The sequence below is a fragment of the Oryzias latipes genome, chromosome 19, assembly GCF_053564925.1.
Source record: "Oryzias latipes strain Hd-rR chromosome 19, Olatipes_Hd-rR_3.1".
NCBI lineage: Eukaryota > Metazoa > Chordata > Actinopteri > Beloniformes > Adrianichthyidae > Oryzias > Oryzias latipes.
The window spans coordinates 3,124,585-3,141,860 of NC_136255.1; the positions used below are offsets into that span (position 1 = coordinate 3,124,585).

Consider the following 17,276-nt stretch of genomic DNA (forward strand, 5'->3'; position numbering starts at 1 on the left):
CATAGAATCTCTAACTTTGGTATTGATGAGTTAAGTGTCTGACGAGACAACAAAGAAACATTGGTGTTTACCTTAACAGTGACTGTTATTTAAGTAGTTGGCAGGTCTGTCATAATATAGTTTTTGTCACGGTGGAGGGGTGGCTCGAGAGCCGGTAGGACCCAGAATGCAGAGGCAGGAGGCACAAAGTTCCGGGGCAAGGGGTTTAATTACAAACACAAACAAAAGCGCTGCAGAGCAGGATGACAAAAACCAAACGAAAACTCACTGTGGCGTGGCGAGGGACAAGGAACGAGGAACAGGGCATGACATGGCATGAACACCAGAACAGGAATAATGGACCAACACAGGAGGAAGGCAGAGACAAGACATATATACAGACAGGGCAGACAAGACACAGGTGAACACGATCAGGGCAGATGGGGACCAAAGGAAGTAAAACCCAAGAAAACAGACAAGGCAGGATACTTTCAAAATAAAACAGGAAACAGAAACAAGACAGAACAAGGACCAAAAACAAGACAACAAGTTCAAATCATGACAGTTTTTATCAAATGGAGCTGAAAATCCTCCGTTTATGAAGTTGGTGTCAGGAATGGACTGTGGCACAGATTTTACTACTAAACACAAAAACACCAAAAACTCCTCAGATTGGGATTTTATCTCATGAAAGAAAGTGATCAAACTTAGTTTTGTTTGTGATGTGCAGAGTCGGTGAAAGCCAGTACATCCATGCATGAGGCAACAGAACTTTATTTACATTACATACACTAAAACATCCATTTCAGATCACTGCAATAAAAACATAAAATGCAAAAAACAACATCCACACATTTAAATAGCAACAATTAAAAAAGTGGAAAATAATGCAACAAAAGCTCTACGTTTGGTAAACATTTGTACAAAATGGAAAGGACGGCAGCTGTGCTTGAGATCCGATGGCCTTACTTGGTGAACTTTTTTAAAAATTTGTCTCAGATGCACCAAATAGTTCAGTAGTTTGGGATAAAAAAGGATTTGAAGGAGAACGTGGCGTAAATGTGGATTGACTCGTTCTGCTAATAGCTCCTCTTTCTGGAGGCACACAGACGTGGAACACCCGCCTGACGGATCTAACGGCTGCATTTATGTGGTTCCTGGAAACTGAAATTTGATGGAACGGCATTGCTGCTGGAGTTACTGGGGGACACTGGCGAAAAGCCTGCGACGGTGGACCTGTTCGGGGAGGAGACGGAGCTCAGAGTCTGGAGGAGCCCGCCAGGCGCACACGCGCAGCCCGCGTCCTGGAGGAGATGCCAGACGTCCCTGCGGAAACGCACACCGATCAGGGCGTACAGGACGGGGTTGAGGCAGCAGCGGGTGTACGCCAGAGTGCAGGTGGAGTACTCCAGCATCAGCTCGCAGATCGGCCTTGCCATTTTCCAAAACAGCACCACAGTGTAAGGCAGCTGGAATGCCAGAAAAACCAGCACCAGCGCCACCATTAGCTTCAGGGTGCGCTGTCGTTGCCACTGTTTCCCCCGTCGATGTCTGGGACTTTCACACAGAACGCGAGCGATCACAGAGTAACACGCCAGCATTGTGAGGAGGGTGAGGCAGAAAACTGCAATCAAAAGTCCCATTGAGGCCATTTTGACTTCATTGCAGGAGTGACAGTCATGATTGTAATGCCAGGCAAAGAGGATTTCAGGCAGACTGAGGAGAACAGCAACAAACCAAACGCCCACAGCCGCCAGGCTTCCTACTGTGTGCATCTGGTGGCGCAGTCGTAGCATCTCCTGAGCTCGCACCACCACCATGTAGCGGTCAACGCTGATGCAGGCGAGCAGCAGCAGGCCGCTGTACGTGTTGACGGCATGGAAGGCACGCGCGGATTTTTGGAACGACTCAGAGAAGCTCCAGCTGAGATTAGTGTCGGCGACTTTCAGGGGGAGCGTGAGGAGCAAGAGGAGGTCAGCCAGGGCCAAATGGAACAGGAAGATGTCGGTGGTTGAGCGAAGCCGGAGACGCCGATACAGAGCAAATGTGGCGATCACCAGGCTGTTTCCTGTGACGCCCAGCAGGAAAATCAGGCAAAAAGCGCAAGTCTGGAAGGTTTTGATGATCCTCTTCTGCTGTGGATCAAGGCTGCACCAGAAATTAGGGAATTCTGGGAGGGAGGCGTTGCTGTCAGTATCATTATCATCATAGTAGGTGTAGACGTAAGGGTAATCTTCAGTAGTCATAGCTGTCAAGAAAGAACAGAAGCTAAATTAGACGTATGTCAGAAAACATGAAAAACAGAATTTACTCTGATGTCATTACATCACCTGCTTTATTTGAGCAATTTTAGCAACAAAAGCAAAGGAAAATGAATAAAAGAATACACATATTTTAAAGTTATTCAAGATATCAATTCATAATTTAATGAAAAAAGAAAAGGATTTCTTGACATTACTCCAAACCATAAAAGACATGTACCTGTAGTACACAGACGACACATTTAATTCATTACAAAAAATGATTTTTAGGTTGTATATAAACATAATTTAATATGAAAATATAAATCAACCTCCTGTAAAATCAGCACCCAGCTTATAGGGCGTGTCACTATGTTGCACATTTTCCATGTAAGGAAAGTCGGTCTTTCGTGATGCATGCGTGATCTACGTCATTCATACATGTTGTTTTTTTTTCTTTAACTTGTCCTGTCCAACAGCTGAGCAAACAGATTTATTGGACATATTTTACTTTTCCAACAGGAGTATATTTGATTAAACCCATATATGTAATTTAGACTAATCTTTATTCCTGTTAATTATATTTGTAACAGTTTTTGTTGGACAGGATGTTTCTTGCGTTCTTCATTCGTCAATTGGCATAAATGTTATGCAATTGTGCGTGATTTCTACAAGATGAATACACAAATTGGTGTCTTTCCACGACCGTTCCAGGCATGTCTGACGGTGAATCACCGATGTACACAGCCCAAAGCTGCATTTAGTTTGCCAAGACTTAGAAAAATGTTTTAGCGTCTCGTTAAAACATTTGCTCGGATCCCTTTTAGGCTAACTGGCGTTGTAGAACGCCCTGATGGTGGCGTGATGCTTCAGGTGCTTTAGGTGCAGAAATGTCCCCTCCAAAGCCTACAGACTAAACCAAAAGGGCTTTTTGCTAGTTCAATATTACAACTTTCCTTTATCATCAGAAAGAAACTGTGGCGTGCAGACGGCACAGTTTCTTCCAGGCTTTTCTTTCATGTGTCTGTCGAGAACGCCATGAGTCATTCTGGCACTTCTCAAAATGCCACAATAAGACAGAGTTGCGTGCAGAAGAGTAAGTGTTAAACAACATACAAAGCTTTTTCTTACAAGAAGTTTGGGTTGGTGTGGAACAGAGTTCTGCCCCTGCTTTCAGACATGAAGAAATACTAGATCCTTTCCTCTCAGACTGAGAGTCCCGTTGACTAAGCAGCGCCGGCAGTGCAGTCATTTCTCCCCCGCTTGCGTGACACTGGCAGCAGGTCGTTGGCACAGGGGAAGTCGTGGGTCTACAGATCAGTCAGTGTCGCGTGCCAACACCATTTAAAGAAAGTTTCCACAATCATCCCTTTTTTTTATTTCACCTTTGCTTCAGACTCTGCCATTACAGAGTCTGCAGTAGACGTGTGCCGACTTTTGCTACAAACGCTCCTTTACTACTTCTCTTGGTTTTCAGGACATCGTAAGGATTTCGCTTCCAGGTAAGAAACCAGAGAAGACGTTTCCTTGAATAGATTCATGCCCAACAGGTCGGTAAATGAGGAGAGCCTCTGACTGTGGAGGACAAACTTTTGTGTTTGTTTTAAAATATATATATATATATATATGTTTTTTTTTGCAAATAGTAAAAACAGTGAAAAAAAGATCGGTAGACGCGCATCGCTTATTAGGCAAAGTTTAGGACTGAGAATTAAATGAAAAAAAAAGGAACAGAACAAAGTTTTATTATTAATTCACAAGTGTCCAGAATTTTTAGTTAGTAAAGTAATATAAATAAAAGTTATACTAATTATTACACTACGTACACACTACATACTTACATAAATCTGACAAATGCAATAAAAGTTATGTATATATATATATATATATATATATATATATATATATATATATATATATATATATATATATATATATTCTTTTTTTCTCTTTTTCTTTATGTTTTTACCAAGTGGTGTTTTGTATTTAATGCCTTCCTTATTTATGCATACAGTTTCTGTTGCGTGACAGCAATGCTTTCGTGTTCCACATTGAGTCATCATTCTACACACATACTGTTCTTTTTTTCTTTGTCTTGTTAGGCAGAAAATGCATCAACAAAATCTGTATTTACATTAAATTAAAACAGAAAAACTAACTATAACAATAAAAAAAATTTACAAGAAAAAACTATGAAGTAATTACATTTTTAGCATTTTACGTCAGTCATTTTAGTGTTTTGAAACCCATTTTTATACATTAGGAATTGTTGATGGTTTTGTTTAAAAAGCGTCATCCCAAAATAGCTATATTGGTTTTTAAGTGAAAAAAGATTAATATGCAGATGATATAACTATCTATTTTAGTTTATTTATTTATTCATTTGTAATTAATCATTTTTAAAGTAAACACATTTATTTGGAATCTTTTGGTTAATTAAGAAAACAATCGGGATGAATAAAATGGATCTTCCTGTATGAATTTCTTGCTTTTGTAAAGTTGCCTATGGAGTTGTGTCTATAATAATTAAAAAAAAAAATCATGGTGTCAAAAACATTTACTTTCTGCTACTAATGAAAAAATTGAAATGTTGAGGAGACAGTTGGCGGATGTCTAACCCTGAGTGAAGAGGTCAGGGTCATTATTATGCATGACGCCACTGTGGGATTTACAAACAGCTTTTAAAAGATCACGTTCTCTTTAGCTGATATTAACATTTTATTGCTTCTAATTTGCTTATTTTCTTTTAGTGCAATAATTGAGTCACAGTTCTGAGGAAAAGTGAAATCACATGAAACGGATTAATGTGTGGGCTCCTGTGAGGAAACACACTCTCACACTGTTTACACTTAACACCAGCTGACGCTTTTTGGTCATTTTAACATTTTGCACAATAATTTGATGCAAATTACAATGTTTTATTTTTAATATTGGGTTTGGTAGATATGGAAAAACATCTTCCTGGTGTGATTTAGTGGCCTTTCCACTGCCTCAACCTATTTTTGATTTATCAATATAATCCTCACTTTCTACGGATATTAATCTCCAGCTGGTCCAGAAACATTCAGAGATTTTCAGTTTCCGTAATAAAGCTTACCTGGAGTGGCTGACGAGTTGAGAAGGTCACAGGTCTTCTGGCAGAGTTTGCAAATCTCTGAGAAGCTCATTTAAAAACAAGCCTGCAGGCTCTCCCTCAACCAGCAGCAGCCAATGGAAGCCGCTGTGCACTCTCTGACCTCGCCGTACCCCCTGTGGCACCCAGCATGAAACTGTCTTCATGCAGACCTTGCATTTTTATGCATGAAAACAGTTTTAGATTCCTAATCATCCTGTTTTGCTGAATCTAGAAAAAATACCATCAAAAAATTCTTTATCTGGACTTTTTTTTTTTACAAAACATTTCTAAGCAGCATCTAAAATTTACCAAGGAATAGACTTAATTCTGTTAAAGACTAAGAACACTGAGCTGCATCACCATTAAAACATCGTTTTTTCGTCAACTGTTTCAGACTGTGTGCTAAAATATTTTTCTTAAAGAGGGGAAATTGGTTTGAGCCTGAGCTCATCCAGAGGCAACAGTTGGTGCGGACGCCCGTAGGTCTTCGGGTGTGCCCTCTGACGGGAACAAACCCGGTTCGTAACCTTTCCTCGACTGTTTTCGTGGTCGTTTGCATAGTCACTTCGCCCCATCACGCGTGAAAACAAAAGTATTCTACCCTTCATGCATTTGTTTTTCTCAGTTATTGGTCCTGGTTTGCAGGATAAACTACTGAACGTCAGCATGACCGGCATCTTGCCACCGGAGTCAGAAGTCATGCTTATGGTCGATTTTCCCAATTGTTGCAATCCTACATTTATAGAGAAACTAGTTGTTTCTTTTTTTGAGTTGATCTGTGTTTGTTAAGAACAGCAGCAGTACATGCCTTGATATGTGTGAGTTTTGAGCATGAAATGCCATTCTGCCTGTTAAAGGTTGGGCTGTTGATCAGAAACAGATCCGAGAATGCAGTTTTTCACATTCCTGCTACAAAGACAGGCTAAACAAAAGAGGGGTTTGTGAAGGAGCATTTCAAATTAAGCTAGAGAAGAAGACATTTTGACACCAGCAGTTTTTGACAATACAAATGTGAAAACGTAAAAAGTTTCATAGGTTCACCCTTCAGTAGCTCCAAGCTACTGAAGGGTGCAGGCTGAAGGGTGAAGGTGGGGTTCACCCTGGACAGGACCTTCTCGCCGCGAGGCGTGGGTTGTAACCACGACACTGCCCGTGGTCTAAACCTTTTTCTAAACTTTCTTAAGTGTGTTTCACAGGACAACTATGACAGTTAGTTAAGCAAAGAAAATGTTCTCATGATTTTGACCCTTTGCAACCTGAAGCTGCCGAAACCAAGATCCCTGATGGTTTCAGAAACACAACAGACTCACACCCTGCATTGTGTGATGGCAACCAGCAAACCACAACCAGCAAACACACACAGCGCACAGCTTTGCACGGTGAACCTTGTGTCCTGTTGACAGCTGTGCTCTCATGTTTTGATCCACTGTGCGGTTCATGACGATTTCGACTCCCAGACTTGTTTGTCAGCGTGGTTAATGTCAGCCGGTGGGAAACTGGTGACCTGTTCTTTCACCCGCCGAAACTGTAGCCTCAACCGACACCCGTGCATTCAACCTGCACCCACATCACGTTTTCCCATGGCATTGAGCTGCTATAGGTGACAGGCAGGTCTTCTATAGAATGTCCAGGTGATGTACAAAAAACCTAATGTAGGGACTGATGGCCGCTCAAAATAAAGAATGACTCTTCCGTACGACTGTGTTCTGCAGCTAGAATGAAGCTGTTTTTAGAGGAAAACATCAACATAGACTACAGGATAAACGTGGTGGGAGAATAAAAAGGATCAGAACTGCTACGACTCGCTCAAAGGCCTTCAACGGGAAGTCACAGTATTCAACGCTCTGCCAGCTCGCCGTTTGACATCCATCCACTGTAAACCCACTGTTAATCACAATAAAAAAGTAATAATTAAAAACATGTACAAACTACTTTAAACACTGACCTGAAAAAAGGCGTCTTTTAGACATGTTGCCAATCATCCTTTCAAGCATTATGACATTTAATCACAAGGAGGTTTAAAACTGACTTTTCTTTCAAAATGACGTTACATTACACTGTTTTTTTTCACTTTAAGGAGTTTTTTTAATGAAAAATAATAATTATTTCCCTGAATGGGATTCCAAGTTTTACTGATATCATACTGCATATAATCTATATTCAAACTCAACTTTGGATAGAAAACAGAGAGCATGAATCGCATCGCAATCTTAGATCTTCGGCAAAAGGCCTTTTTACAATCCCGCAATCTAGATTGAAGACCAGGGGTGACAGGGCCTTTGCTGTAAGAGCCCCAACACTCTGGAACAGTCTCCCTGAAGAGATCAGGCTCGCTGGGTCCATACCAGTATTTAAAACTCTTTTAAAAACCTACCTCTACAGGCGTGCTTTCAATGATTTTACTGGTTCTTAAATTTAAAAATTAGATTTTATTGATTTTATTGATTTTATTGATTTCATTGATTTCATTGATTTTATTGATTTAATTAATTTTATTGATTTCGTTGATTTTATTGATTTTGTTTATTTTATTGATTTTACTGATTTATCGATTTTATTGATTCTAACCACTATCACCGTTTCATGTGTGTGTTGGGTTTTATTTCTCCATACTGGAAACAGTTTTTAGACTGATTTTGTCTCATATTAATTGAACAGCACTTTGTAATCTGGATTTCGAAAAGTGCTATACAAATAAAGTTTATTATTATTATTATTATAACAACCAAAGGCCTGTTATATAAGTAATAAGCCTAAAAGCGTTTTTTTGTTGACAGACTGGTTAATAGACTGCGATGCTGAGGTGGAGTGGTCAGCCTTCAAGGTTACGCACGTTTGGTTCCTGCCGTGTGTCAGCGTGTCTGAACCCGCATGTCTCCTGGGGGGTACAGTGTGAATGCGTGTGTGCATAGGTAATGACTGTAAAGCGCTGTGGGCCTTAGGCATAATAGAAAAGTGCTATATGAAAATGCCATTTATTTGTAGCACTTATTTTTTTCTCACTATGTTGCCTTTCTATTCAGGTCTATTCACTGTCTTTGCTTGTTTTGTCTTTTTGGAAGTGCATGACGTTTCTCAGCTAGTCACTAAAACATTAGTCTGAGTGTTTTCCTCTGGGCATGAGCGATACAGAGGAAGGTGAGAAGCCAGAGGACAGAATTTGGTCTTAAAACACAGTTTGGAGAGTTTCGTACTGTTTTCCCCTTTAAGGCTTGCGTGCCTTTAGCTTTCTTTCTGCAAATCCACAAGTTCTTTGATTAACCCAAAGTTTTAACCTTGGTTTTCAAAGAAAAGTGTCTAAAAAGTATCCAAAAATGGATTCAGATGCTTTGTAAATTCGCAAGAATTCATATCTTGTAGCACTTAAAGGTTTCATTTAATGAAAACTGCATTATTAATAAAATGTATTATTATTATTAATAAGCTCAATACTATAGAAATCTCTGGAAATAAAAATAAAAATATATGTTTAGACTGAAAGAGTACAGGAGTATTTTCTGTGAGAAAGCGGTGCAATTTCTTCTTTCTTTCCTTTTTAAATTGTAAACTATTTGCGTCAGGTTTCTGTCTCTGTCTGCAGAGGAGTCGTGGTTTATTTAATGTGTTTGAATATTACTCACAGTTGACTCTTAGCCTTAAACTGTTGTCACGAGTTTCTGAGAAGTGACTTCTTGATGCTACAGAATTCCAGAGATGTTTGAATTCACCTGAGTTTTCCAAAAAGCAACAGTTTTGATTTCACTGTGCAGCTTTTTGACACAAACGTCCTTGCAGTCAGGCTTCATCAGCCTGGAGGAGCTGCCAATGCTCCATTCTGCTTCCCTTTGTTGCTCACTCTGACATTCCAGCTTCCCTCTGAATGTCAGATTTTCTGCCTCACTTTGGTGCCGTTCTGCTTTTCATAGATCAACCAGCTCTTCCAGTTTTACCTGCCTGCAGTGAACCACCTGAGTTCCTGAGATCTGATGTCGGCCCCTCAACAGACTCGAGTAAGAACCCTCCTTTGTCATGTTAGTGGAGAACAACAACAGACCCGGATGCTGGAACCCGGAAAGAAGACGGATACAGGAATGGATTACAGTCACTGTTTATTGGGAGGAAACTGGCATTCAGGAAAAGTGTTCTGTGGCTGGAGGAGGACTCTGTGATGACGTCTTGGGATGACGGCCGGGAACAAACTACATTCATTAATTTCTCCTTCATGATCAAATTTCAACGCAAGTTCAATGGCTGCACGTTTTGTACATAGAACAGGACATTTAAAACGTAGCCATGTGTAAACGCATGTGTGGACTTTTTATTGTTAGGGATTGCTTGCACGCATTATGCTGAGGCTTATTTGAACGTAGCATTATGAAAGTTGATTGACAGGTTATGTCAATTTATGTATTTTTTTTTAAATAAATGTATTGCCAACACAAAGCCAAGGTAGATTGTGTGCTAAAATCTTTATGGTATTGTGGATAAACAAAGATAGTGCAGGTAGCCTTAACAAGATGAAACAGAAAGTTAAGATTTAGGTAACTAGAGTACTTTTATTCTTGTATGCAGATTAAAGGGATACCATTCTGAGAGAACCCACCCACGAGGCCGATGTTGAGGCTGAGCCAGGAGAATAAATGCCTCTCATTCATGACAAATGCCATGACAGATGAGGGGAGACTTGATTCCAAACGTGACCATGTGTCATGGTGCCTCTGGGAGTCTCTCCTCCCCCTCCCCTCTCTGTTCTGCTTCCTGATTTGGATCAGCTGGTAACACTCACCTCATCAACCACCAGCCTTCATAGGGATATTCAGTTCCAGCGTTCATCGCCAGTTCGTTGCCCCTGATGGTGCTTAGTCTGGTCACGAGAGTTTAGCCTTTGCTCATGTGTTTTTGCTCTTCGCTAATCTTGTTTTACGCCTCGCCTACAGGACTTCAAACCACTAGTGTTCACCTGAGTCACACGTCTCCAAAAGCAGACTTATCCTCACTGAAAATCCTGAGAACTCCAAGCCACGCCAAGACCTCCAGACACGCCACGACTCCAAGCCACGGCAAAAATAAAACTCAATTACTTATCATCTTACTCACCTGTGTTTTCCTTCCGGGTTCCAGCGCCTGGGTCTGTCCCGCCTAGCAAGTCATGACACCATGGATTCTTTTGGTCAGTTGTTTGTCATCCTGACAAAGAGAAGATTCCTACAAATGTTCAATTTGAGGGCAAGTCAAACACCATCTGAACAAACTGTTTCTAAGCACCACGATCGGATCAACAATCGGCATGACCCATCTATCTCCATCAGAAAGAAATGTTGATCCGAATGAGTCCGATCAGGGCATGTAAACGCAGCTATTGAGAGAAATGATGAATAAAGACCAGAATGTAGACATAAAAGACACAAACTGAAAATGGAGAAAAGATTTATTGTATAAACTAAAAAAACTTTCATGGGCTGAATCATGCTGGCCGAAACTAGAACAGGATCTTACTCAGTTGTCAGAAAAGGATGTTACAGAGTCCTGACCACTATATCATAGAGACCGAACAGAAGAAAGTTAATAGGATTATGCGGGTCGATGACTTGTTGATTGCTGTAAGGAGAAGTCGTGCTTTTAGCCAGACTTGAGAAGAAGAACTTGAGCAGATTCAGATATGATCTAGGTTTAGGTTTCACTCAGTCTGATGAATGTTTCAAAATATCAGAAGTAACAACAACAAGATAGTGAAAAGGTTGGAAATGCAGAAGCGTGAAGCCAGAGACACAAGATGTTATCAGGTTAAAGATGTACAGAGAAGCTGTAGGGAGTCTTAGAGATCTTATGACATTTACTTTAACAGACCCAAATTTCGTGGTTAGCAGAGAATCACAACATATGCTGTGTGTGAGAAGAGCAATGAGTAACAGTTTTAAGAAGTGTGTTTTAGGAGAAACCACAGGCAGAAGCTCCGTCTGGTATCCTACAGTGATGCAGACCGGACAGGTAACACAGCAGACAGACACGGCTCTACCGAGCCTCAGGGAGAACGGCCCTTTAGTGTCATAGAAGACCAGGAAACAGCAGCACTGTCTGCCTGTGAAGAAGATTCCATGACTTGATTTCTACTTTAGTTATTTTCTAATGTGAATGTAGGAGAGATGTATTTGTTGTGTTAATGAAGAGATAGTTGACAGTAAAAGACTTCTATCTCTTAGGAATTGTTGAATTTGAAACTATACTGCTATACTATACTATATTATACTGTACTATACTATGCTATGCTATGCTATGCTATACCATGCTCTGCTATACTATATCATACAATACTATACTATGCTATACTATAATCTACTATACTATGCTATACCACACTACACTATGCGATACTATACTATACTACACTATACTATACTATACTATACTATGCTGTACTTACTGTATTGCCTATCAAATTTGAAAAATACAGTAACATTTCTTAGGTAAAGGATGTATGTTATGATGAGCAAAAAGATGCGGAAATATGTGTTTTTTTTCCTCAAAAGTTTTTATCAACAACTAGATTTTGTCTTTCTTTATGTTAATGTGTTTTTCAACGTTTTGAACGTAATGTTGTGCAGCCTAGCCCTTACTCTTTATTTTTTTATCTGTCCAAATGCTACCCCAATCTTGAGCCCTTTTGGCTTTTTTTTGTTTTTGCTGGGTTCAAATATGAAATCTTTCTCTTCCTATAGCAAGCAGAATTGATTCAGCTACTTTGAACTTCTACCGATGTTCACATGTTGAATCAAACCGTTTCTCATCAGGTGTATTTGAGCTGTTGGTCATGAGAACAGCGTGTCATCAGCGTGTTCATAAGCGTGAAGTTGTTGTCAGCAGGAGCACCTTTATGGGACCAACATTCCTGAGTTCAGAACACGCTGGAATGTTATTAGGACAACAGAATAGCTTCCACCACTGAACACAGTTACAGAATTGGTCCGTGCAAAAACAAAAACATAACATTTGTGGGTAGAATGCTAAATGACTGAATAACACCCCCCTAGAGGCCTTCTCGTGTCCAGAGCTGGTGTTGTTATTGCGTGTGTTGATGTCATTTCTGCAGATCAGTAGCAGCACTTTTGCTTTTTACTTTGTGATACAGTTACATTATTTTTTACCATTATTAGTTCCATTTGTACTCCGTAACATCCGTTCCATAATCTTTTTTTAATGAACACATATTAAGTAAATTCCAGCTTTGTTTTCAGTGTCATTGTTTCTCAAAATCTTTCAACAGGCAGCAAAACGTTGAAAGCTTGAGACTTCCTGTCTCCGCAGGCTGAGCTGAAAACAGAGGCCGTACAAGAACCTCTGACATCCTGCACAGTTAGCAGCCACTGAACACAAGAAGTGTTTATTGAAAAAAAGACTGTTTTTCTGGAAAGATTAAAAAAACTCTCTTGTGTTGTCTTTTCTCCAGCTATGCTTCAATCAGTCTACACAGATGTTGCAGACAAATATTGCAGCTCTGTATATCTTTGCACACATCCTGTTGCTTTTTTTAGATCAAGCTAAAGTCTGAAGTCTTTCACCCTGCATCGTCTTCCTGATTCTGTCTCTGTCTTCCTCCAGACGCCTTCACTGCCGCTTAACAGAGGAGGAAATCTCCCAGAGCGGTTATCAGAGAAGGAAAAGGAAACTGGGTGTTTTATGTTGGTCAGAGAAATCCACTGCAATTAGGAGGCTTGTTGCTGTGGAGTTTAGTTCCAACAATCATCTGCTGGACATGGAATTAACCTACAGCTCCCAGTACTTCATAGATGTGATTCATTCAGCTGGAGCTTTTTTGACACAGTTCGACTCTGTGAGCAACGACATTATGCAGAAACCAACCAGTAGATTTATTAGAAAAACATCAAATGGAGTTCACCAGCATCTATGAAATACAATAAAACATATTTTATGTTCAGATCCAAAACATGGAGAACAGGGCAATAAGACAAAACATGCCCTAAATTATAAGCAATAAAAGATTCAAAACTAACCCTTTTTCACTCAAAAACTCAGATGTTTTAGGTTGTGGTATAAAAGTACAAAGTTTCACTCATCAGACCGAACAATCATAAAAAAAAAAACTTTCATGGATGTCTGAAAAACTAGAAAATGCTGAATATTTTCTCATAAATGAATTAAGGTTTAAACTTTGGAATAAAACAATAAATACTTGATCTCTCATTTTAAAAGAACTAAAAATAAAAATAGTGACATAAAATTGCTATGATTGTTTTTTTTAAGTATTTCAATTTGGATTTTGGAAAAATAATTGTTCCTTTTTATGTCTATCATGTGTGTTTTTCAGTTATTATAATGCTATATAATATAATCTTTTATCATATCACATTTATTATAAAGCTTTATTCCTTTTGTTCCCAGAATCTGGCGTTTTATGCGCTCGTTCTGCAGTCTCCTCTGTTCTTGTTGTTCCTCTTCATCTTTAGACATTTCACCGTGATTTACGAGAATCTTTTTGTCTTGTCTTTTTCTTGGACATACAGTCAAATTGCTTTCCTTCTGCAGTGTATCTCCCCACACGCGTGTGCTGCGGCAGAGAGGCTGCGCATGCAAGCAGCTCTGCAGACGCAGACGGCTCCCACTGTGGGGGAAGCGCTCGCCTCACAACACAACAACAACAACAACAGAAACTTAAACACTTTCTAACAACACAATTTTTTCTAAATTGAAGTAATGTCCCAATTTTTATTAAAGTGTCTGAGTCCAGTGTTGAGCTGCAATCATTCTAACCATTTTATTCTGTAGTTCTTGGCCTTATTTATTCTTGAATTTGAAAGAAAACAAGAAAAAGATTAAAGCTACAAGTAGCATTTAGCAGGCCCGAGCACGTGCGACCGCCTGGCACGGGCGACCGCCCCGCGAGCGTTTTTCCTTATGCATTCTGTAGCTGCAAGCTACTGTTAACATGACAGCAGCCTGTCGGTGGGGGGTGGGGGGCTATAATCTTTTGGCTTTAAGGACAGAGACTTTTGCATGTATTATGAAAAAAATCTTAGACCGAAGCCTCGTTTAGACCTGCTTATTGTCTCATCAAGAAGAACTCATTTTCAGATTGAGAAGTTGTCAAACAAGCAATGATGATAATTACTAACACTGTCCCTAAAGATGTGAAAAATGGAACTGATCTAATTTCCACTACAATGTCTAGATAAGTGTCAGCTATGTCTGATAACTGGGCGGATTAGCTGGACCGGGATCTTGCAAAGTGCAGGTGGTTCAGCATCCAGTGTGATGACTTTGTGGAAAGCAGCAGTACAGTGCAGCTGTTGGTTTTTATTAAGATGATGTTTGAAGATTTCTCCACAAGAGAAGAACTCTTGACACAACTGCCCTAACAGACCAATACAAGAGGAGTTGAAATGTATAACACGGTGAAGGAGTTTTTGTGCAGAATAATGTACCATTAGCAAAGCTGGTGGCCATGCCTGCAGACGGGGCTCCTGCTATGATCAATAGACAAACAGGTTTCATCACTCACTGTAAAGCTGACCCAGACTTTCCAAAATGTCTGCATTACCGCTGCGCCATTCACCAGTAGGCCTTATGTGCAAAAGTGATTGGCTCTGGACACATAATGACTCCTGTTGTGAAAATCATAAACAACCTCAGCTGCAAAGCCAAAAAGCACAGGGTTTTCAGGGTGCTCTTGGAGGAGATGTGGGGAGATGAATATGAACTTGCATTTTTGACTGATATTCCTGGAAAACTAAACCACCTGAGCTGCGAGCTGCAAGGCAATGACAAAACTATATTTTTTTTATGGAACAGCATGCTGGAGCCAGTGTTTCTTGAGGGTATCTTTTCTGCCAGGGCTTGCCGGCTTGGTCGGTGGATGTTGCTGCAGTTGTCGCCCTTGCTGGGGCAGCTGGAGTTTAACTTTGCAGCCTCCCGGCTGTGAAGTGGACCCCCGTTGCTGTCCCAGTCAGGGTGGGTGCTGTGGCGATGTTCCTATGGCCTGGCTGGCTCCTGGTATGAAGAGATTCCCAAATACCATTTCCTAACCGCAGAGCCAAGCATATGTTTACATGTTTAGGTCAATAATGTGATGAACAGCTTCATGTTGTCTAGTGATGTAAGTTTTTAACCTAGTTAAACCTAAATATGCCACCCTGTACTAATCCAGTTAATATGGTTCTCCATCTGTGATATAAAAGCATTTTTTTTATATTTAGAGCTCTAAGCAACCAAACAGTTGTCTATATAAAAGACCTTTTAGCAGGTCTCTGAGTACATATGACCAATGTATGGTGGATGTTCAGAGAACTTGTTAAAAACTAAAGGTGACAGAGACTTTGGAGAAGCAACTTCATAGTTCTGGAGTTCTTAGTTTGATCCTCAGAAGAGTTGAATTGGTGATTTCTTTTAAAAAGCTGCTAAAAACATGTCTTTTTAAAATTGCAATATCTAATTTTGGTTTTACATTTTGTGTTCCATTTTTTGTGCTTTTATTGGGAAGCATTGGTTATTTGTTTGGTGTTTAAAGGTGCTACATATATACACATAATTTTTTAGAGACATTTGTTATCAACTGAAGTTCCAGCGTTGATAAAAAAAGGACATAAGAGATATTTATTATCTTATGTTACGTCTTTGGGAGTGTAGTGAGGTTAGGTTTTGTTTTGGAGCATATTGATATGTTAAGTTTGTAAAAAAAAAATTAATTCAGTTGGTAACAAGTAATTGAGTTAAATTTATTCAACCTAATTTCTTATGTCTATCTAACTCAATATTTTTTTTAAAACTCAAATTTACATATTTAACTAAATGTAATATTACTCCAATTCAATTAAAGTTTTTCCATCTTAGTTTATTGTAATTATTGAACTCTCATATGTCTAAATTTGAGCCTGCAGATATTCTCATTTTTTTAACAATAAAACGAATGAAACAAAATGTGTTGATCTATGTAACAATTTACAATATCTCTGACTTTATCATTTCACTACTGAACAGTAGGGCTGCTAAATAAACTCATCCTCCTCTCCCTCCCTCTCACTCATGGTGCAGAAAGAATTAAACATAGTAGCAAAACACAGTAAAACAGCTAAACAACTAAACACATTTGGACAAAAACCCACACTTTAACCCAAATCCGTCCAGACAGGCAAAGGGAATGGTATCCCACAATTCCTTGCGGTGCCGATCTAACAGCAGCACCAAAGTTACACCTACTTAATTGAATTAATGTAAATGAAAGTAAAATAAATGTCTGATGACTACGTGTTATTTTTAAGCTGACTTAACTAATAAGAAATGATTTATCTTAACTAAAGCAAATATTTAAGTTAGATCAAAGTAAAAAAGTTTCTCTTTCCAACATCCATATGTGGTCTTATCACCCCCTCACGGTGGAAAAAGTATTATCTGAGCTTCTTCATCCACTAAATCATCTTCAAATGGACACGCCATGCTGCTTCACCTCTCTGAAAACAAACTAAGCTTCAACTAAACCTGCTCCCGACCAGGTTATGTTCAGAGCATGAGTTGCTATGGCAACTTGACATAGCCTGAAACATACCTCTGTTTTTGGAACCGAAAGCTGAGGTTATCCACTTCCTTAGCCTCAAACTTACCGTGGGAGCTAGCATAACCTGCTTTCTGGAATACCCCCTGGCTGTCAGGAACCCAGAGCAGTTTGTTGACACACAGAGTGGGACCGTGGGGCAAACCCCGGGCCAAACCCTGTCATCCCTGTGCGGGTCACACACTACAGCTGTGTTGACAGAATGACAAAGACTTTCTCAGGTCGGGCAGTTTTTAAGTTGAAGTGTATATTATAATGATGATGTTTGCAGTGAAGTCATTCTGCATCTTTCTTCAATAATTCTATCCCACCCTTCAATCTCATGACTGGACCATCAAGCTTTTGCCCCTCACTCTTTCTTTTCCTTCTGTTGATCTTCTTCTTCTCCATCAGAACAGCATGA

The 17,276-nt window shown here is 39.7% G+C and overlaps 1 protein-coding gene and 1 long non-coding RNA gene across 2 annotated transcripts; one reads left to right on the forward strand and one right to left on the reverse strand.

Annotated features, from left to right (window-relative positions):
• Positions 1-563: 563 nt before the first annotated feature.
• ccr10 (chemokine (C-C motif) receptor 10) lies at positions 564-2,225 on the reverse strand. The gene has a single exon (XM_020712346.2). The coding sequence runs from the start codon at positions 2,223-2,225 to the stop codon at positions 1,113-1,115; it is 1,113 nt and encodes a 370-aa protein (XP_020568005.1). The 3' UTR covers positions 564-1,112.
• Positions 2,226-3,481: 1,256 nt separating this feature from the next.
• LOC110017213 (uncharacterized) lies at positions 3,482-10,721 on the forward strand. Its single transcript, XR_013651383.1, has 3 exons — positions 3,482-3,721; positions 9,240-9,323; positions 9,886-10,721. It is a non-coding gene; the product is annotated as an uncharacterized LOC110017213 (long non-coding RNA).
• Positions 10,722-17,276: the final 6,555 nt, after the last annotated feature.